General features: G+C 39.7%; 2 protein-coding genes across 2 annotated transcripts in view; one reads left to right on the plus strand and one right to left on the minus strand.

The window, feature by feature from the left end:
* Nucleotides 1-6,822: 6,822 nt before the first annotated feature.
* On the minus strand, nt 6,823-8,869 carry TUBA1A (tubulin alpha 1a). Its single transcript, XM_028125729.2, has 3 exons — nt 8,632-8,869; nt 8,313-8,461; nt 6,823-8,015 (listed from the first exon to the last, which is right to left on the minus strand). Exons 1-3 carry the CDS (start codon nt 8,750-8,752, stop codon nt 7,035-7,037), a joined length of 1,251 nt encoding a protein of 416 aa, XP_027981530.2. The 5' UTR covers nt 8,753-8,869; the 3' UTR covers nt 6,823-7,034.
* A 1,397-nt stretch (nt 8,870-10,266) lies between these two features.
* The window catches only part of LOC148163748 (uncharacterized), a 52,569-nt gene continuing 39,330 nt past the window's right edge, over nt 10,267-23,505 (plus strand). The window contains exon 1 of the mRNA XM_088025718.1: nt 10,267-11,153. Coding sequence (XP_087881844.1) covers nt 11,149-11,153 — 5 coding nt within the window. The 5' untranslated portion in view covers nt 10,267-11,148. The remainder of the gene's footprint in view (nt 11,154-23,505) is intronic.

The following is a 23,505-nucleotide window of genomic DNA, read 5'->3' on the forward strand; positions in this document are numbered from 1 at the left end:
TTCAATACCTTTACTCTACTTAGGTCAAAAGATTAATCTTGATCACACTGCTATTAATATCTATCAAAAAACACTGAAAAAAGGAATATTTATGAAGTATTTCCTAAATAATCTTCAATGTTTAATTTCTTTAGTGGTTTTAATCATTTTAGAAAATCTGATGAAAACTGTATATATTTTCTCCGGATGTATGTGTAAGCCTTGTTGCAGTTATCTGTTACTATTTATCATACCACCCCAAAACTTAGTGACTTAAAACAACTATTTATTATTTCTCATGATTCCATGGGTATGGATGGCTCCCCTGTTCCATGGGGTGTCATCTAGCTCATTCCCATAGTTGCATTCAGCTGGGATCTTAGCTGGGACTAGAATGCCTAGCATAGTGGCATTCACATGTCTGGGGTCTATTTGGTGGCTCTTGGGTAGGATGCCCTAGTTGTTTTCCACATGACCTCTCAAGGAAAACAAGCTGCCAGGCTTCTTAAGAGATTGACCTGGATCTGGCACAGCTCCTTCTGTCACATTCTATTAATCAAAGCAATCATAAGGCCAATGGAGATTTAAAGAGAGAGGAATAGACTTTCTTTTTTTTTTTTAATTTTATTTATTTATTTGACAGAGACACAGCAAGAGAGGGAAACAAGCAGGGGGAGTTGGGAGAGGGAGAAGCAGGCTTCCCACAGAGCAGGGAGCCCGATGTGGGGCTCGATCCCAGGACCCTGAGTCGAAGGCAGACGCTTAACAACTGAGCCACCCAGGCGCCCCATCTTTTTTTTTTAAGTGTGGTTTTTTTTAAGATTTTTATTTATTTGACAGAGAGAGACACAGCGAGAGAGGGAACACAAGCAGGGGGAGTAAGAGAGGGAGAAGCAGGCTTCCCACCGAGCAGGAGCCCGATGCGGGGCTTGATGCGGGGCTCGATGCGGGGCTCAATCCCAGGACCCTGGGAACATGACCTGAGCTGAAGGCAGATGCTTAACAACTGAGCCACCCAGGCGCCCCAAGACTTTATTTCTTGATAGGAGAAATACCATGTACCTATAGGAATAAGAGAAATGGTTAGAAATTTGAAAATGCTCATGGTAAATTGTCTTTGGTTTCATATTCAAAAGACAATGAATCTAATTCACCATATTAATAGAATTAAAAACCGCCCATATGATCATCTCAATAGATGCATGCAGAAAAAGAATTTGACAAAATCCAACATCCATTAATTAAAAAAACCCCAAACTTTCAGCAAACTATGAGAGTAGGTCTTAAAAGTTCTCATTACAAGAAAAAAAAATTTTTTTTAAGATTTTTCATTTATTTGACAGATACACAGCGAGAGAAGCAACACAAGCAAGGGGAATGGAAGAGGGAGAAGCAGGCTTCCCGCGGAGCAGGAGCTCAATCCCAGGACCCTGGGATCATGACCTGAGCCGAAGGCAGATGCTTAATGACTGAGCCACCCAGGTGCCCCACAAGAAAAAAATTTTTAAGTATATATGGTGACAGATATTAACTAGACTTACTGTGGTGATCTCTCTGCAATATATATGAGTATCAAATCATTATGTTGTACACATGAAACTAATATAATGTTATATGTCAATTATACATCAATAAAAAATTATTACACTAAAAAAAGTAAACAAAGGACTTGAATAGACACTTCTCCAAAGAAGATATCCCAATGGCCAATTAGCACATTAAAAGATACTGAACATGAGGTGCCTGGGTGGCTCAGTCAGTTGAGCATCTGACTCTTGATTTTAGCTTGGGTTATGATCCTGGGGTCCTGGGATCAAGCCCTGTGTTGGGCTCTGAGCTCAGCACAGAGTCTGCTTGTCCCTCTCCCTCTTCCCATTTGTGCACTCTCTCTCTCTCTTTCTCTCAAATAAATAAAAATAAATAAATAAAAGATACTGGGGTGCCTTGGTGGCTCAGTTGATTAGGTGTCTGCCTTTGGCTCAGGTCATGATCCCAGGGTCCTGGGATTGAGCCCTGCATCAGGCTCCCCGCTCAGCGGGGAGTCTGCTTCTCCCTCTCTCAGTTTGTGCTCTCTATCTCTCTCAAATAAATAAATAAAATCTTTACGAAAAATAAAAGATACTGAACATCACCAAACAGGGAAATGCAAATCAAAACCACAATGAGATACCACCTAATACCCATTTAAATGACTATCACCAAAAGACAAAACAACAGAAAATAACAAGTGTTGGCAAGGATATGGAGAAATTGGAACCCTTGTACACTGTTGGAATGTAACATGTACAGATTCTATGGAAGAGTATGGCAGTTCCTCAGAAATTTAAATGTAGAATTACCATATGATCTAGCAATACCATTTCTGCACATATAAATAAAATAATTAAGAGCAGGGTCTGGAAGAGATATTTATATACACATGTTCATAACGGCATTATTCACAATAGCCAGAAGGTAGAAGCAACCCCAATGTCCACAGATAAAAGATTGGATAAACAAAATGTGGTATATACATAGAATGGAATATTATTCAAACTTAAAAAGAAAGGAAATTCTGACACATGCTATAACATGGATGAACCTTGAGGATGTTATGCTAAGTGAAATAAGCTAGTCACAAAAAGACAAATATCTGATTCTATTATTTGAAGTACCTAGAATAGTCAAATTCATGGAGACAGAAAGTAGAATGGTGGTTGCCAGAGGCTAGGGGGAGGGGGAATTGGGAAGTTATTTAATGGATATAGAGTTTTAGTTTTACAAGATGAAGAGACTTCTAGAGATTGGTTGCACAACCATGTGAATGCACTTACTACTGATCTGTATATTTAAAATATGGTTAAGATGACAAATTTTATGTTATTTGTATTTTACCACAATTAAAAATAAAGTAAAATGAATATATATAAAAATAAAACAAAACAAAGTTTCAATATTATGTAATTCTAATCTTAAAAAGATCTCTTTATAGATTTATAAAATTTATTTTAAATTTATCTGTAGCACTGTACTTTATGTTGAAAGCAATTTGGTTTTTTTTTTTAAGATTTTATGTATTCATCTGAGAGAGCGAGAGTGAGCGAGATAGAGAGAGAGAGCACAAGGCAGTGGAGAGGGACAGAGAGAGAACGTGAAGCAGACTCTCCCCTGAGCAGGGAGCCCCACTTGGGGCTCTATCCCAGCACCCTGGGATCGTGACCTGAGCTGAAGGCAGATACTTAACCGACTGACCACCCCGGTGCCCCGAAAGCAATTTGTAATTGAGAAAATAAAATACCAAAAAGTTTAAGACCTCATTCCTGAAGCTTTAGAAACTGTTTAAAAATGCTGAGTCATCTTCAGTCGCTTCTGTTTATGTTCTGTTTAGTATCCATTTATTCATTTTTTTCCAGTTTATTTTTGTTCTGTATTTAATTTTGGATGTTTTATTGTTTGTCTTCAATTCATTAATCTTTTCTTCTGTGGTGTCTAATTTACTGTTAAGCCCGTTTGGTATTTTTTAATCTCAGATATACTTTTCATCTCCAGAATTTTTATTTATTTTTCCCCTATCTCTACTTAAAACTCATCCATTTTCTTGAATATATGTAATATAATTATAACTTTTGAGGTTTTTGTGTACTAATACATTAATGAACCTTTAATTTCTGTATTTATATATAATTTCAAAACTATAAATAATATTACTAATATGATTACTGAAAAAAGCTTATTTTTTTGGATTTCCTTTTTTTAGGATAGATCTCTGGCTATACAATCAAATTACTGTGTGTTAAAGTCAGGTGAAATAATTTTGAATTAGCTGTGTAGTTAAGCTACAACTTGATACTTGGTTAAATTCATTTGTTTCATTTTGCTTTTAATTTTTAGAGTTTTTTTTCCACCTTGATTTAAATCTTTATTATAATTATGTTTCTATAGTCAAATGATACAACAAATACATTCAAAGTTTGGTTAGACCATGTTCCCTCCCTGTAGGTAAACATATTTTTAGTTTTTGGTTTATACTTTGTTTTTTAAACTGTGGTGAAATACATATAACATAAAATTTACCATTTTAACCCTTTCATTTATTTATTTATTATTTTTTAAAAAGATTTTATTTTTTTAAGTAATTTCTACACCCAGTGCAGGGCTTGAACTTACAACACCAAGATCAGGAGTTGCATGCTTTACAGACTGAGCCATCCAGGCACCCCCATTTTAACCTTTTTAAAGTACAATTTAGTGGCATTAAATAGATTTTCATTGTTGTACAAAATCACTACTTTTCACCTCCAGAAGTTGTTTTTTTTTTAAATATATTTATCCTTTTTAGTTATCTCTTTCTCCAACCTGGGGCTTGAACTCATGACCCTGAGATCAAGAGTAGTCACTTGCTCTTCTACTGAGCCAGTCAGGCACCCCTCAAGAACTTTTTCATCATTACAAACTGAAATTCTATATCTGTTAAACAATAACGTCCTATTATATCCCTCCCCCTAGCTCCTGGTAACCACTATTGTACTTTTTGTCTCTCTGAATTTGACTATTGTAGGTACGTCATGTAAATAAAATCAGACAGTATTTGTCCTTTTGTGTCTGGCTTATTTCACTTAGCTTATTAATATTTTCAGAGTTTATCCATGTTGTCGTATGTGTCAGAATTTCATTTCTTTTTAAGGCTGATATTATATTGTATGTACATTCTACATTTTGCTTATCCATTCATCTGTCAATGGATCTGACTTTGGCTATTGTGAATAAAGCTGTGGTGACATAGTACACAAATATGTGTTGGAGTCACTGCTTTCAGTTCTTTGGGTATATATCCAGAAGTGGAATCCTGAGATCATATATCTATGTTTAATATTTTTGAGGAACTGCTATACTGCTTTCAGTTGTTTTTTAAATCACACAAAAAATATGAGCTCACGAGTTTTCATATATTTTATATTGTTCAACCCACTGCAGTCACTATTATTTTCAATGCTCAATTTGTACCATCAATGAAAGCCCCTTCTACTTGACTTCTGTATCCTTTTGATATAACTTTGTCTTTGATTATCTTTTTTTTAAAGATTTTTATTTATTTATTTGAAAGAGAGAATGAGAGAGAGAGAACATATGAGAGGGGGTAGGGTCAGAGGGAGAAGCAGACTCCCTGCTTAGCAGGGAGCCAGATGCAGGACTCGATCCTGGGACTCCAGGATCATGACCTGAGCCGAAAGCAGTTGCTTAACCAACTGAGCCACCCAGGCGCCCTGTGTTTGATTATCTTCCTTGCTTTCTGGAATGAGAAAATATTTGGGGCTGAACTTACATATTTTCTGCTCCTGGCTTGAACATCTCTAAAACATTCTGATTCCTTTTAGTGGAAAATAGTATTTAAAGACCACCATCTGAGTGGTAGGAGTACTCATTCCTACATTGGTCCTAGGCCTTTTCAGTGGACACAATTATAAAATTTTTTCATAATAGAAAATACATAACAAATGCATACTGTTATTTACAATTAAAATTAGGATCATAGGGCTTTTATTTTTTTATTTTATACTTATCTCTTTTATCCTACACTTTACTCATTCAACCAATAATCACTGTATCTATACATCTACCATATTCCTTATATTTTTGCTAGGTGCTGAGAGTGCACATTAAAAACTTATATTTGATCTAATTTCCACATTGTTTTTTATCTGAATAAGTGAAGCCTTTTACTCCCCCCTCCTGCCCCAGTCTATTCACATTGGCTTCTAAACTGCTAAGCAGTATTGGATTGGCTTTAAGCTAGTTGATCTTGGCTTATTTATTTTTCGTTATTTCCATTAACTTAAACTCAGATTCCAGTAACTATAGTAGTATCACACCCCTCTGTTGGCAGTGTCAAAGGAAAAACAGATTAAACAGGCTATAAATACCAAAAAAGAACTTCATCACGATATTATTCTAGAAGATAGTGTGATAGCACAAGACAGTTGGCTGTCCTTGGGTCCTTAGCCTTTTGGTCAGTTGGACTGGCAGCCCAGAGCTGTTCCTCTCACTATGTTGGTGCTGATGCATACAACTGCATGATTAGTTTTACTCTTTGAAGTTATTGGCCCATATTAAAATAATATATTTAGAGAGTTAAAATTCAGATATATAACACATTAGAGTGAGTAAATATATCAGGCTTTTCTATTGTGACATTTAGCTGAAAATAAATTTGGAAAGAAGTAAAAAACTAGGGAGCAATTGCTTGGAGAGCAGATTTCTTTTGAGAACCCAGGGCAGAGGAAGCATCATGGCACTAAACACATGCCAGGATGAGATGCATGAAAATAAACTTACCACAGGATAATGCATTTGGAATATTGACCGTTTTATGTTTGTCCTATGAGACTTGGCAGGTAACCAGACCTTTGGCTGTGTATTAGTGAATATCAATTCTAAAGAGTACTAACAGTTTAAGTAACACAGTGGAGTTAAAATTAAAGAGCATAGATTTTATCTAGTGGTAATTTTTGGTTATTTTGTATTTTATGAGTAAGTTTTTTTTTTTAAAGATTTTATTTATTTATTTGACAGAGACACAGTGAGAGAGGGAACACAAGCAGGGGAAGTGGAGAGGGAGAAGCAGGCTTCCTGTGGAGCAGGGAGCCCGATGCGGGGCTTGATCCCAGGACCCTGGGATCATGACCTGAGCCGAAGGTAGACGCTTAACGACTGAGCCACCCAGGCGCCCCGAATAAGTTTTATAATGTACTAGAATTTAAAATAAGTCACTTCATAGTACATGTATAAGCCAGTCAACAGTTATTCTTTCTTCTCAGAACTAAATACATGAATTTCAGACACCCAAAAAGAAAACACAAGACTGAATTCATTTAAGACAGGGAATACTTTATTCAAACCCATCAGAGAAATGGACAGCTTGGGTCTGTAACAAAGCATTGTGTTTTAAAGCATAGGTCAGTAACTGTATGTGAGTATACACTGCTACATACAAATTAACTGATCAGAGCACAACTTTTCAATGTTCAAAACAGAATAAGCTTCCCTGTAAAAGCAGCACCTTTGTGACATTTTTTACTTTAGTATTCCTCTCCTTCTTCTTCACCCTCTCCTTCAACAGAATCCACACCAACCTCCTCATAATCCTTCTCCAGGGCAGCCATGTCCTCACGGGCCTCAGAAAACTCTCCTTCCTCCATGCCCTCCCCCACATACCAGTGAACAAAGGCACGCTTGGCATACATCAGGTCGAACTTGTGGTCCAGGCGAGCCCAGGCCTCAGCGATGGCTGTGGTGTTGCTCAGCATGCACACGGCCCGCTGCACCTTGGCCAGGTCTCCACCGGGCACCACAGTGGGAGGCTGGTAATTAATGCCCACTTTGAAGCCAGTGGGGCACCAGTCCACAAACTGGATGGTACGCTTGGTCTTGATGGTGGCAATGGCAGCATTGACATCTTTGGGAACCACGTCGCCACGGTACAACAGGCAGCAGGCCATGTATTTACCGTGCCGAGGGTCACATTTCACCATCTGGTTGGCCGGCTCAAAGCATGCGTTGGTGATCTCTGCTACAGAAAGCTGTTCGTGGTAGGCTTTCTCAGCAGAGATGACGGGGGCGTAGGTGGCCAGAGGGAAGTGGATGCGGGGATAGGGCACCAGGTTGGTCTGGAATTCTGTCAGATCGACATTCAGGGCTCCATCAAATCGGAGGGAAGCAGTGATGGAGGACACAATTTGACCTATCAACCTATTTAGATTAGTGTAGGTTGGGCGTTCAATATCGAGGTTTCTACGACAGATGTCGTAGATGGCCTCATTGTCTACCATGAAGGCACAATCAGAGTGCTCCAGGGTGGTGTGGGTAGTGAGGATGGAGTTGTAGGGCTCAACTACAGCTGTGGAAACCTGGGGGGCTGGGTAAATGGAGAACTCCAGCTTGGACTTCTTGCCATAATCGACAGAGAGACGTTCCATCAGCAGGGAGGTGAACCCGGAACCAGTTCCCCCTCCAAAGCTGTGGAAAACCAAGAAGCCCTGAAGACCTGTGCACTGGTCAGCCTGTTAGAAAAAAGGAAGAGAGGAAACATATTGTTACTGCTCTTTGCAATATATTTTCACTTTTCATATAATTCCAGGAATACAGATCTTACTAAGCATTTAGTTAAAAATAGCTTCACTAATATCTATAAAATGACACCAAATAGTTAATGCTTTAATTGGATTTTTTTAAAAAACTATAACAGAATAGTTTACCTCACTCTATTACATTTCAGTTCTGTGTTTAAGATGAAAAGAACGTATTTCCAATGTCTTCCTTAGGATCATTATTTACTTTATTCTTGAGAATAAACCTACCAGCTTCCGAATGCGGTCCAAGACAAGGTCAATGATCTCCTTGCCGATGGTGTAGTGCCCTCGGGCGTAGTTGTTGGCAGCGTCCTCCTTGCCGGTGATGAGCTGCTCAGGGTGGAAGAGCTGCCGGTAGGTGCCGGTGCGAACTTCATCTGCAAAAGGCAAACAGAGCAGCCACCCCTCACTCACCCCCTGCACAAGCCCGCTCAACCGCAGGGTGTCCACGGAGCCTCAAGACGGACCTCCTGTCCCAGACACCCCCGCCCCCCGGCCGCCACTGTCTGGCCCCGGGAGCTCACTGGGGTCACCGAGGCCAACTCACCAATGACCGTGGGTTCCAGGTCTACAAACACGGCCCTGGGCACATGCTTGCCGGCGCCCGTCTCACTGAAGAAGGTGTTGAAGGAGTCATCTCCTCCCCCGATGGTCTTGTCACTTGGCATCTGGCCATCGGGCTGGATGCCGTGTTCCAGGCAATAGAGCTCCCAGCAGGCATTGCCGATCTGGACACCAGCCTGGCCCACGTGGATGGAGATGCACTCACGCTATAGGAAGGAAAAGAAGAAAATTGTAAAATTAGGTTATGTTAGCATTTTGAATTTTCAGTAGATTTTTGAAAATATTTCTAATTATGTACAGGTATTCTTCAAGTTTATTTGAGATTATCCCTAACTCAATAGAAATGATTAAAGAAAAGCACCTGCTACAAATGCTGCAGATGGGTGTGGTCTGAATAATAATGTTGCGCTATTTAACCCATGTGCAAGCCCATTGTTTCCAGTCATGTTGAATAGAAATTTTTTGTATTTAAAAAATATTTAAAGCACAGATTTTGTAAAATGAAGTAAATTAAATTTAATCATTAATTAATTGGAATCAATATTACTACTGCCTTCCCTTTAAATAAGGAATTTCTTCTACATGTGACTTGGTATTTTAACATGGACATCTGTGCTGCAGCTGAGGCTAGATGCCACACCCCTTTGCAGTCTATCTGCAGAATCCATTAGTGCTAAGGGACTGGAAGCTAAACAAGGTCTGCCTCCTGCATTGCTGTATTGCTGCATTTGCTGTGCCTGGTACTAGCCTGTTCTGTCTGCTACATTATTTAACAGAGTAAGTTCTATTTCCAGAAACTGCCTACATGATCTCATTGTGCTATTCTGCCAGTTTTCCTTCTCTGACCCCGGCTGGAACCATATGCCTAAATTGAAATGAATTAATGTAGATGCACTAGAACAAAAGACAGCTGGACAGAGAGTATAGTGCTTTGTCTGCAGCATTTTCATTACTTAAAAAGAAGTCTTTCCAGAATCTTCTCCACTGCAAAAGACTGAAAAATTATTAGTATCTTTAAAACAACAGTTCCTATATCAGAAAAATATCAGAAGACCTAACTAAGAATAAAAGCCCGGTGAAGGGATAATGAAATATTTATTTAAAACAACAAAATAGTATTTTCATTCTCAGGTTCTCTACGCACCAGAGAATATTCATACTTATCACGTTCAATAAGAGATTTTCTTCTCTATGGTCTTTATGGCTACAACTTCCATTGTCTATCCATTGTCTAGTCACTGACATATGGGTGGGGGCGGGGAAGGGCGTTTCCCTGCGTTCTGGGCGTTGGGGTACCCTGCCTCTCAAAGTGAGCTTTTTCTCTTGCTGAACGTGCAGCTAGCACGCAGAGACAGACGGACGGACAGACAAGACACACACACACTCCAGTCAGTCAGGGCGGGGTGGTCCCAGACCAGACTTTAAAGGGCTTGTCAAGAGAACTGTGATTTTGCATCTCAAGAAAAAAATATTTCATCTTAAGTTTTAACAGTGAATGAAAAACCTTTTAACGCCTACAGTTCTATAATGATGAAAGGCTTTTAATTAGTCTTGTGACAGGGGCGGTTTAGTGAGGGCGAACCCCGCCCAGTGGCTCTAAGGCCGGAGAAGCCAGAAACAAACAACTCCGCCCCTGCGCCGCCCTGACGCCGGCTGCCAGGGGCTCCCAACAGAAACTAACCATTTTCACCCCGCTAACAGCCGTAGAGGGATCTTTTTATACTAACCCAAGGTTCCGCTTTGTTCCTGTCCTTCTCCCTTCCCCCTCCCCCCTTCCCAGCTACACCCACTGAGCCCGGGTCCTTTTGGACGACTTCTCTCCCTCCCCCAGGGAACAACGCCAGGAAGAAAAGCCTCTCCAAATCACACGAACACAGTGCGCACAGACGCTGGGGCCGAGCAGGCGACGCCACGACCGCCTTTCCCTGCCCCAGACTCTTTCGTCACCGACAGATGGGCTGCTGGCGGCTCGGAAGGGCTCAGATAACAAGTACTCGCTCTGCGCCGCCTTTGTTCTTCCCCACGGTTCTGCTGCGCCCCGGGCGCAGTTCTGGCTGGGCTCCTGCACCCCGCACTGCGGCGGCGGCCGGGCTCGAGGATGTGGGGCAGCAAAGCTAAACCTCGCAAACAAAGCATAAAGACTACCCTTACCCAAAGAAGCTGTAAAGGAAAAAGGGCTTAAGATTTTCCAAGTAGATCTTGGGGGACTGACCCCACCCAATGGCCACAAAGAGCCAGAGAAAGAAGATTCTTACCATGGTTGCTGCTTTGCGTCTGCCGAGCAGATGGCGGAGAGGAAGAGGAGAGGTTGTTGCTTCTTACAGCGCGACTCTTAGGCGGTCGATGTAAGAGAACCTGCGGCACATGGGCGGATGCGGCTCCCTATATACAACTCGGTCACCATGGGGATGGGCTGGGGCCTTTTCCTGTTGGTCCAGACCCCTCGATCTGCCTGGAGAAGCCACGACAGGAGAGTGGTGATTGGTGCAGGCAACATGGGATGAGGTAATCTCACCCCCACCCCCTTTTCCCTAGCATCCATAGACTGTTTGCATCCTTCAGACAAAGAGACTGTGCAAAAACAGTCAGCCGAGCATCCATTATGGGGTGGGGTTGGGCGGGGGAGGGAGAAGGGAAGAAAGAGAACTTGAATTGGATGATTTTTATATTGCTTAAACTTCATACTACAGTTAAAATCACCAATGTAGGTTTTCCCCAACACTTATATCGCAGATTTTGTGTTGAGATGAAATATTTAATGGAAAATTACTCCCAGCCCCTCTCTCACAGTACACTAAATTCTGCCACATTCAGGGAAGCTTCAACATCTCTAATTGCTTTAAAGATAAAGTAGGAGAGAAGACGGGAATGATGCTTAAAATGGCTCGGGTAAATGTGATTTTTTTAATATAAAGAAATGTTCAATAATAGAACCATCCAAAATGGTTTTTCAGGTTCAAGTAATTTATCTTCAGACCTTCTTTTGCACCCCTCCCCCAAAAAGCTAAACAAAAAAGGGAAGATGGAAGAAAACCATACTAAATATGGAAGCACACGAGTAGTTCTAACATGGTGATAATTAAGATCTAAGAAACATAGCATAGTTAAAGAGTCTACTAGAAATATTCCTTTACCAGAAGTCCATGTAATACATTTTATGTAGTGCATTGTTCTTTAAAATGAATCGTCTTTCCTGATATAGAATTGAGAAAATACAAGGAGTTCAGAAGCTAGTACTATTACCTGTGCCATGCAGTTATATTTTGCATTGTTCTTTTTCTTCTTTTTTTCTGGAAAGAGAAGAATAACTAGGACAAAGGAGAGCTGTATAATGTAAGAAAGAATTTTCTTTCTTACATTTTGTGATTTTGTCTCCATCCACAGACAACTATGTCAGCTCAATAGTTGCATTTCTTTTTTATGTAGTTCTTGTGTGATTTCGGTAAATCTTCTCAAGAGACTGGGCTTCTAACTGTGGGAATTGTGGCCAGCCTCACACCGTTGCTATTCAACTGGAGACTGGTGGTTGCTCAATTGCCTCTTGGGACAAAAAGGCTTTGCTTTCACCCCTAGGAAATGGATTGCAGTAACATTCTTTTGCTATTTAGAAAGGCTCTATTACCAACAAGGACGGGCTATGCAGAATAAAACTCTGGACTGATTACTACCTGACATTGCTAATGAAATTTCAGAGGTAAAGAGGTTTGTTTTGACCACCAAAGTTGGAAATTTCTATTTTGGCAGATGATTTTTATGTTCGGTTTTCAGCAACAGATTTTGAGGGTCTGCAGCACCATTTACAGTGCTCTGCGGAGCCCATTCATTCCTGCTGGGCTGGCGGGCAGAGCAGGCGTGGGAGGGAGGGTCTTGAGACAGCTGCTGCAGGTTGTGGTGTGACAATGGCTGCCATGGATTTTTCTAGCCGGCTCTCCATAGCTCTGCTTTACTTGTTCAAGTTTGCTGCAGTAGTCTCCCTAGAAAAAATAAAACCAACACACAAATCATTTTATCTACTTCTTGCATATTTCATAGAAAAAATAATCTTCAACATCATCTTATCTCCATCCCTTTAGCAAATAAAAGTATATTTCAGTAAAAAGACAGGATAATTAAGGACAACTCGAATGTTTCTTTCCGCACCTAGAAGTACATTTAATAAAAATAAAGAGTTAAATCGCATTGGGGAGTATAAGGATTTATAAGTCACTCATTGAAAATACTTTTTATGAAATTTTAATAGTCAAATAAATGAAACACTGCTGGACCATGGTAAAGTGTACAAATCTTTCCTTGTGGGATGAGAGGCACAGTCTTGAATTTTATTTTCTTTACAATATAAAAGAAATATGTCATTTCACCAATAGTCTCAGTTCTTTATGCAGTTTACAGAGGATTAAATAAAAAAGAGGCATGTTCATGCAATTGATTCTTTGTAATTCTATCTCAGAGCTATTCTGTTCCTTATGCAAATGAGGATTTTTTTTCTCCCCTTGGGCATAAGTAACAATAAGATCTAGGTCAGAAATAGATTATTTGAGCACTGATAATCTTAAATGTATAAATGGGAGAGCAGAGGGAAATAACTAATCTGTTCTTTTTTCCTAATTCCAGATAACTAATTCCAGATAACTAATTCGTTATCTGACTTAATAGCATGCAAACTATTAAAAAAAATTTATAGTTCACCTTTTATTTTTTTCTGGCAATTTCTTTAACTTACATAAATATAGATGTGTAAGTATTCTACAAATAAGTTCATTTGTGTCCACGGTAAGATTAGTGTAAAACATCTTTTCTTTTATAATATTTGTAGAATTTAAATTATTTATTTGTGTATCTACACCTCTTCTCCATTAAAATGTGAATCCCAGTCCCTGGCAAAGTGCCAAGCATACACTAGATATTATGCATGCATTTGATGAATTGAATGGTTTCTCTCTGTGCATATTTTCATTACTATAATGCCTAACAATTTAAAGGTATGTAATAAGTATTTTGCCTTTTTTATTCAATAAGCATTTATTGGGTGTCTACAGTGAGTCCTTGACCATTCTAGATAATGTAATTCAGAGGTAGTACTATGATCTCTTTTCTCTAGAGTCTTCCAATCTTTTTTTTTTAAAGATTTTATTTATTTATTCATGAAAGACAGAGAGAGAGAGCGAGAGAGAGAGAGAGAGAGAGAGGGAGAAGCAGGCTCCCAAGGAGCAGGGAGCCCGATGCGGGACCCGATCCCAGGACCCCGGGATCATGACCTGAGCTGAAGGCAGACGCTTAACCATCTGAGCCACCCAGGCGCCCAGTCTTTTTTTTTTTTTAAGACTTTATGTATTTATTTGAGAGAGAGAATGAGCAGAGGGAGAGAGAGAGAGAGAAGCAGACTCACCACTGAGCAGGAAACCCAGTTTGGGGCTCGATCCCAGGACCTGGAGATCATGACCTGACTGAGCCACTCAGGCACCCCTAGAGTCTTCCAATTTAGTTGAAGAAATAAAATTAGTACATGTATATAGGAGACAGCATGTGTTTGTAGGTATATGGAGAGGAGCTTTGTAGAATCCACTGCACGACCCCATGTATTATAGCTTATGTAGGAAACAAGGAAGTTGTCAAACACTTTTTTCTTCCTATTTCTTCACCTCCTATTTATCCCTAAATCCATTCAATCTGGATTCTGCTCTTACCACTCCTTGAAAACAAATGCCCTCCATGGTTGTTGCTAAATCCACTGGACACTTTTTAGTTCTTGTTGACCTGTGATAAGCTTTGTCACAGTTAATATATTATCTCTTTCTTGGAACACCTTCTTCCCTTGTCCTCAGAAACTCTACATTTTCTGGGTTTCCCTCCTACATTTTTTGTTTCTTCTCTGTCTCTGCTGGTTCCTCCTCCTTTCCCAATCTTGAAATGTTGGAGTTTCTCAAGATTCAGTCCTAGACTCTTTTCTCATTTTATTCTATCTGATTTTAGTCACTCCTAGAAGATGGTAAGTGCTTTCGTTCCCAAGCCTTCAAATCCTTTTTATATGCCCATCACTTTTTTTTTTTTTAAGATTTTATTTATTTATTTGACAGACAGAGACACATTGAGAGAGGGAACACAAGCAGGGGGAGTGGGAGAGGGAGAAGCAGGCTTCCCGCTGAACAGGGAGCCCGATGTGGGGCTGGATCCCAGAATCCTGAGTGAGATCATGACCTGAGCCGAAGGCAGGTGCTTAACGACTGAGCCACCCAGCGCCCCTGTCCATCACTTCTTTTTTTTTTTTTAAAGATTTTATTTATTTATTCATGAGAGGCAGAGAGAGACAGAGGTAGAGGGAGAAGCAGGCTCCCAAGGAGAAGGGCACCTGAGCCAAAGGCAGACACTTAACCATCTGAGCCACCCAGGCACCCCGTCCATCACTTCCTAACAACTCCTTTTAGTTCCAGATTCTATAGTAAACTTACAGTCTCTGGCTGGGTTTCTCACAGGTATCCCAAATTGAACTAGTTATCTTCTCCTAAATATGCACCTCCTACAAGGTTCTCTTGCTCAGTAGATGGAACAGCATACATCTGGTTTCTCAAATCAGAAATGAGAATTACTCTTGCTATCTCCCTCTCCTTTTCTAACCACTGTAGAATCAGTCACTAAGTCCTGTCAAGTCTACCTCCTAAATCTTTCTCAAATCTTGTTCTTTTCTCTCCATCTCAACTACCTCCATTCTAGTAAGTACATCATCTTTTGCCTGGACAACCTTAGTACCCTCCTAGATTTTCTATACACTTGCTTCTACCCCCACCCAGTTCAGTCCTCACACAACAATCAGAGTGATCTTATTTTTTTTTTAAGATTTTATTTATTTATTTATTTGACAGCGAGATAGAGAGCACAAGCAGGGGGAGCAGCAGGGAGAAGGAGAGGGAGAGGGAGAAGCAGGCTCTCCATGGAGCGGGGAGCTCAATCCCAGGACCCTGGGATTATGACCTGAGTGGAAGGCAGACACTTAACCGAATGAGCCACCCAGGCGCCCCCAGAGTGATCTTATTATAATACATCTCACAGATCATGTCACATAATACAGATCATGTCACTCCACTGCTTAAAGCAGATCAATGGCTGCCTGTTAGTTTTAAGATGAAGATCCCAAATCCTAAATATGGCTGCTTTAATTCCATAATGGAAGTAAATCTTATACTTAAAAACCTGTGAAAGGACATACTGATTTAAAATTGTGTTAAAATTGAGATAATTTCCTGAGAGTTGATTTTGATAGGGAGGCAAAGGAGTTATAAAAGCTAGAGAGTCACTTTATAATTATTTGTTATGCTATAAAATTATGTTTTATTCATTTTTGTATTTATGCAATTTTTATAATAAAAAATTAACAATATCAACCTATGAGTTCATAAAGATACCCCACAAAGGAAAAATAAAATTAGAAAAAAGTGAATTAAAAATAATCATCTGATACCTTTGCACCACTGGAAGTAACTAGGGCACCAACTCCATACTCTACATATTGGCAATCAAATAAATAATGATTTGAGGGGCGCCTGGATGGCTCAGTCATTTAAGAGTCCAACTCTTGATTTCAGCTCAGGTCATGATCTCAGTGTCATGAGATCGAGCCCTGAGTCGGGCTGCCTGCCTGCTTAAGATTCTCTCTCTCCCTCTCCATCTGTCTCTCTTGCCCTGCGCCTCTAAAAAAATAAATAAATAAATAAAAATAAAGTACTTTAGGAAAGAAAAAGGGGAAAAATGATAGATAAAGATTGTGGCAAAACTCTTGATAATTGTTAAATGTTAATGATGTGTATATGGAGTTCATTATACTGTTTTCTCTATTTTTGGGTATGTTTGAAAATTTCTTCCTTTCTTTCTTTTTTTTTAAAGATTTATTTGTCAGAGAGAGAGAGAGCACGAATGGGGGAGCTGCAGGCAGAGGGAGAAGCAGGCTCCCCGCTGAGCAAGGAGCCCGATGTGGGGTGGACCCCAGGACCCTGGGATCAGGACCTGAGCCAAAGGCAGACGCTTAACCGATTGAGCTACCAGGTGCTCCTGTTTGAAAATTTCTTAATAAATTAAGAATTTCTTAAAATAAGTACTAAAAAGAGGAAATTGTGGTTGCTGAAGATAATTTTTATCTACTTCACAATTTATTCTGTACTACCTTGAATAGAAAGTTATAGAAATTTCAAAAGAAGGAAAAAGTCCTTATATTAAGAGCAATTGTTTATCATGGAAGTCTTCACTCAGAATGGTGGCTCATAACCAAATGGGACAGGAGTAGAGTGAGTACTTTAAACAGGGAACATAATGTTAGCAAAGAGATAGTATGATGTTGATCTGGGGCCTGTACAAGGGAGAGCAAAAATGTCTCAATTTGGGCATGCAAAGGAATGGTGGGTAAAATGTTATATGTGGGGAGTGGAGCTAGTTAAGCATTTTGAACTCCAGTCTGAAGAAGGAGTTTGGGCTTGAGTCTGTAGGCAGTATGGAGCTTTTGTATTCTTATAGAAAAGAGTGAACAACATTTTAATAAAATTAATATTAATATAATATATATTAATTTTTATAAAATTAATTTATAAAATTAATCTGACAGCTAAGTGGAGTAGGGAAAGAGACTGGAAATAATGACACCAATAAGGAGGTTACTGCAATATTTTAAGCAGAAGGTCTCAGACCTTCATAATTACAGGGGGAATGGTTAGAAAGGGATCATAGGGGGAGCCTGGGTGGCTCAGTTGTTGAGCATCTGCCTTCCACTCAGGTCATGATCCGGGGTCCTGGGCATCAGGCTCCCTGCTCAGTGGGAAGCCTGCTTCTCCCTCTCCCACTCCCCCTGCTTATGTTCCCTCTCTCGCTGTCTCTCTCTCTGTCAAATAAATAAATAAAATATTTTTTCTTTTAAATTTTTTATTGTTATGTTAATCACCATACATTACCTCATTAGTTTTTGATGTAGTGTTCCATGATTCATTGTTTGTGCATAACACCCAGTGCTCCATGCAGAACGTGCCCTCTTTAATACCCATCACCAGGCTAACCCATCCCCCCACCCCCCTCCCCTCTAGAACCCTCAGTTTGTTTTTCAGAGTCCATCGTCTCTCTTGGTTCCTCTCCCCCTCCGATTTACTCCCATTCATTCTTCCCCTCCTGCTATCTTCTTCTTCTTTTTTTTCTTAATATATATTGCATTATTTGTTTCAGAGGTACAGATCTGTGATTCAACAGTCTTGCACAATTCACAGCGCTCACCATAGCACATACCCTCCCCACTGTCTATCACCCAGCCACCCCATCCCTCCCACCCCCCACCACTCCAGCAACCCTCAGTTTGTTTCCTGAGATTAAGAATTCCTCATATCAAAGCTAATAAAAAAATGGTGCCAGGTGCCACGACAGTAACAGAACTTTGCTGTTTTCTGGGGTTTTGTTTTTTTTTTTACCTTCCCCCCCTTTCTTATTAATGGAGTGTGCTGGATGTCTCTATAATTTTGTTCAGATGACTGCAGAACCTGGAAAAGCTGTTGCTGCTATTGATGCATAACATACTGCTATTGGTCTTTTTATATAAATAAATAAATAAATATATATATATATACATACATATACATATATATATAAATAATTTGAATTTTTGGAAACTTTAGCTGTGCTGTCAACTTTGGAAAAAGTATCCCAGTTGTACTGTGTTGGGTTGGCATTGTACAGAAATTAACAGCCATATTGGTCTAGAAATGTTAAACATAATTTTTTCCATTTGTACAGGGGTAACGCACTGTATTAAATATGTAAGGTCTTATCTACATGGGTTTGATTACAGAAACTAATAAAGTATTCTCTAAATAAAAAAAAAGAGAATTCCTCATATCAGTGAGGTCATATGATACATGTCTTTCTCTGATTGACTTATTTCACTCAGCATAACACCCTCCAGTTCCATCCACGTCGTTGCAAATGGCAAGATCTCATTCCTTTTGATGGCTGCATAATATTCCATTGTGTATATATACCACATCTTCTTTATCCATTCATCTGTCGATGGACATCTTGGCTCTTTCCACAGTTTGGCTACTGTGGACTAAATAAATAAAATCTTAAAAAAAAAAAAAGGATCATAGAAGAGACCATCCAAAGGAAGAATCCCAGTGGTGACTGGCTGAACATGAGGCAAAAAGGAGAGAGTAAAAATTAACCCTTAAAGTTTTGAACTTGGTGAACTAAGAGCATGAAATGGTAGTGGTGCTCTTTATGAAAATAGGGAAGTTGATGGGGGTGCCTGGCTGGCTCAGTCCGTGGAGCATGCAGCTCTGAAAGAAAGAATGAAAGAAAGAAAGAGAAAGAAAGAAAGAAAGAAAGAAAGAAAGAAAGAAAGAAAGAAAGAAGAAAAAGAAAATAGGGAAGTTGAGAAGAGATACAAGTCTGAGTAGGAAATGCATTTATATGTGTGTTGTGTGTGTGTGTGTGTGTGTGTTGTGTGTGTGTTTGTGTGTGTGTGGTGGGGGCTGTCAGTCAGTTAATGTGTTCTTACAGTTGAATGCTGCATGGTTTGAGGTGATAGAGGGACTGAGGGCAGAAGTCTTGGAAGTTACTGGGAATCTGAGAACGGTAAGGAGTAGAGTGGTGGAGATGCATATTTGAAACCTAATGAAAAGAGCATTATATTATGGCCGTATGGTATGAGAATAGAATTCTCCAACTATAACCCAGAATTTCAATGGGAAACACAATTCCTGTGCATACAGTTATGTTCACCATGTGAAAAGCCTTTCTGTCTTTTTAATTCTTTATTTTGAAAACTTTTTATTGAAGGATATCATACATACATACATTTTTACCAATCATAAATGTACAGTTTGATGAATTTTTGTATACTTAACATTATTACTAGTGTAACTAGCATGCAGATCAAGAAACAGAACATTGAGGAAGACACAAATGGAAAAACGTTCCATGCTCATGGATTGGAAGAATAAATATTGTGAAGATGATCAAAACTACCTAGAGCAATCTACACATTCAATGCAATCCCCATCAAAATACCATCAACTTTTTTCAAAGAAACAGAACAAATAATCCTAAAATTTGTATGGAACCAGAAAAGGCCCCGAATAGCCAGAGGAAGGTTGAAAAAGAAAAGCAAAGCTGATGGCATCACAATTCCGGACTTCCAGCTCTATTACAAAGCTGTCATCATCAAGACAGTATGGTACTGGCACAAAAACAGACACATAGATCAATGGAACAGAATAGAGAGCCCTGAAATGGACTCTCAACTCTATGGTCAACTAATCTTCGACAGAGCAGGAAAGAATTTCCAATGGAAAAAAGACAGTCTCTTCAACAAATGGTGTTGGGAAAATTGGACAGCCACATGCAGAAGAATGAAACTGGACCATTTCCTTACACCACACACAAAAATAGACTCAAAATGGTTGAAAGACCTAAATGTGAGATAGGAGTCCATCAAAATCCTAGAGGAGAACACAAGCAGCAATCTCTTCGACCTCAGCCGCAGCAACTTCCTCCTAGAAACATCACCAAAGGCAAGGGAAGCAAGGGCAAAAATGAACTATTGGGACTTCATCAAGATAAAAAGCTTTTGCACAGCAAAGGAAACAGTCAACAAAACCAAAAGACAACCGACAGAATGGGAGAAGATATGTGCAAATGACATACAGATAAAGGGCTAGTATCCAAAATCTATAAAAAACTTATCAAACTCAACACCCAAAGAACAAATAATCCAATCAAGAAAAAGGCAGAAGACATGAACAGACATTTTTCCAAAGAAGACATCCAAATGGCCAACAGACACATGAAAGAGTGCTCAACATCACTCAGCATCAAGGAAATCCAAATCAAAACCTCAATGAGATACCACCTCACACCAGTCAGAATGGCTAAAATTAACAAGTCAGGAAAGGACAGATGTTGGCGAAGATGCGGAAAAAGGGGAACCCTCCTACACTGTTGGTGGGAATGCAAGCTGGTGCAACCACTCTGGAAAACAGTATGGAGGTTCCTCAAAAAGTTGAAAATAGAGCTACCCTATGACCCCGCAATTGCACTACTGGGTATTTACCCCAAAGATACAAATGTAGTGATCTGAAGTGGTATGTGCACCCCGATGTTTATAGCAGCAATGTCCACAATAGCCAAACTGTGGAAAGAGCCAAGATGTGCATCAACAGATGAATGGATAAAGAAGATCCGGTGTATATATATATATGGAATATTATGCAGCCATCAAAAAAATGAAATCTTGCCATTTGCAATGACATGGATGGAACTAGACAGTGTTAGAGGGCAAAATAAGTCAATCAGAGAAAGACATGTATCATATGACCTCACTGATATGAGGAATTCTTAATCTCAGGAAACAAACTGAGGGTGGCTGGAGTGGTGGGGGGTGGGAGGGATGGGGTGGCTAGGTGATAGACATTGGGGAGGGTATGTGCTATGGTGAGCACTGTGAATTGTGTAAGACTGTTGAACCACAGACCTGTACCTCTGAAACAAATAATACATTATATGTTTAAAAAAAAAAAGAAGAAGATAGCAGGAAGGGAAAAATGAAGGGGGGGAAATCGGAGGGGGAGATGAACCATGAGAGACTATGGACTCTGAGAAACAAACTGAGTGTTCTGGAGGGGAGGAGGGGTGGGGGGATGGGTTAGCCTGGTGATGGGTATTAAAGAGGACATGTACTGCATGGAGCACTGGGTGTTATACGCAAACAATGAATCATGGAACACTACATCAAAAACTAATGATGTATGGTGATTAATGTAACATAATAAAGTAAAATTAAAAAAAAAAAGAAACAGAACATTATCAGTATCTGAGAAGCCTCCCCCTTGTACCTCTACCCAGTTACAATCTGCTCTCATTACCCACTGGAGTGCCTGGGTGGCTCATTCGGTAAAGCAGCTGAGTCTTGATTTCTGCTCAGGTCATGATCTCAGGGTCCTGGGATAGAACCCTGCGTTGGGCTGCAAATATTCCCGAAGTTGTAATGTACATTCCCACTAGTAGTGTAGGAGAGTTCTGCTTCTCATCCTCCTTCACTGTAGCCATTCAGGAGAGTTTATAGTATAATATCTATCACATTGTGATTAACTAATGAGGTTGACACCTTTTCATGTGTTTATTGTCCATTTAATATCCTCTGTGGTGAAATGCCTGTTCAAGGCTCTTTCATATTTTCTCATGGATTGCCTGTCTTTATCTTAGTGTTTGGTTCATTATATATTATGAATAAGAGTCCTTTGTTGGATTTGAAGATTACAAAAAAAATTTTTTGTCCTGTCCTGCAGCTTGCCTTTTCACTCTCCTAATGGTGTCATTTGATGAACAGAAGTTCTTAATTTTAAGTAGTTCAATTTATCATTTTTTCTTTATTGTTAGCATTTTTTTTTAAGATTTTATTTTTCAGAGGGGCACCTGGCTGGCTCACTTGGTAGAGCATGCGACTCTTGATCTCGGGGTCATGAGTTCAAGCTCCATGTTGGGTGCAGAGATTACTTTAAGATTTTATTTTTCAGGTATCTCTACATTCAACGTGGGTCTTGAACCTATAACTCTGAGATAAAGAATTGCAAGCTCTACGGACGAAGCCAGCCAGGAGTTCCTATTGCTAGCATCTTTTGAGTTGCATTTAAGAAATCTTTGCCTATCCACAAGGTCATGATTGAGATAGAACAGAATATGTTCTTCTAAAGGATTTATTGTTTAAGCTTTTACATTTAGTTCCACAATGCATATGGGAACTGATATTTTTGTGTGTGTTTGGTGTGAAGTAGAAATCAGACCTATTTTTTCCCCATATGGAAATCCAGTTGGTCCAGCACTATTTATTTGTAAGACCATCCTTTCCCCACTAACTGTGTGACACTTTTGTCATGAATTAAGGTACCATATGTATATATGGGAAGCCTCCTCTCACTAGCTTGTACATATTTCAACTTTATTATTTTCTAAATTATTATAATCTTTTTTAACCCAAGTAATTAACTGATATGGATGATCAGCCCTATATGTTTCAAACATTAATTCATTTGTTTCTTCTTTTTGGAAATGCATATTGGTTGCCTACTAAGTTGCATATATTGGGCCAGGTGTAGTGTAGGGTAAATAGATGTTAATTTGGCTAAGATTTAATTAGATATAATGCATTCTGATAAGTCCCAAGAAAGAGGCATGGCATGATCCCATGCAAGGTGACATATATACCTGTAACCTCTAGCTCTTTGGGGGATGGGGTGGCATAGAGAATGCAGGAAGGCTTCCTGGAAGAGACAATTCTTTTTTTTTTTTTAAAGTAGGGATGGATTTTTTTTTTTAAAGATTTTATTTATTTGACAGAGAGAGACACAGCGAGAGAGGGAACACAAGCAGGGGGAGAGGGAGAGGGACAAGCAGGCTTCCCGCAGAGCAGGGAGCCCAATGCGGGGCTCGATCCCAGGACCCTGGGATCATGACCTGAGCCGAAGGTAGACGCTTAACGACTGAGCCACCCAGATGCCCCAACAATTCTTGGGATTGTCTTGAAAAAGAAATAGGAGTAGCAGGTACAAATGGAGAAGAGAGTGCACATGCAAATACACAGACACCTGGGTTAGTTTAGAAACTGGAGGTGGTTTGTTATGGTTTGTTACATAAAGTATAAGGAAAGGGAATTGGGGAGCCATGAGGCTGGAGGATTAGACAAAGAATTGATTATGGAAGGACCTAGAAGGCGCCCCTAGAAAGCTACTTCTGACTGCTGTGTGCAGAAAGAATAGATAGAACAGAGTTGGGAATAGGGAAGACTGGTTAGAAGATTGTTGATTAGTAGATGGTAAGACTGACTCAAGGAAGTACAAAG

Source organism: Eumetopias jubatus, unplaced genomic scaffold, assembly GCF_037043125.1.
Source record: "Eumetopias jubatus isolate StellerSeaLion01/CBP00866 unplaced genomic scaffold, mEumJub1_p1.0 scaffold_8, whole genome shotgun sequence".
In the NCBI taxonomy this organism is placed as follows: domain Eukaryota; kingdom Metazoa; phylum Chordata; class Mammalia; order Carnivora; family Otariidae; genus Eumetopias; species Eumetopias jubatus.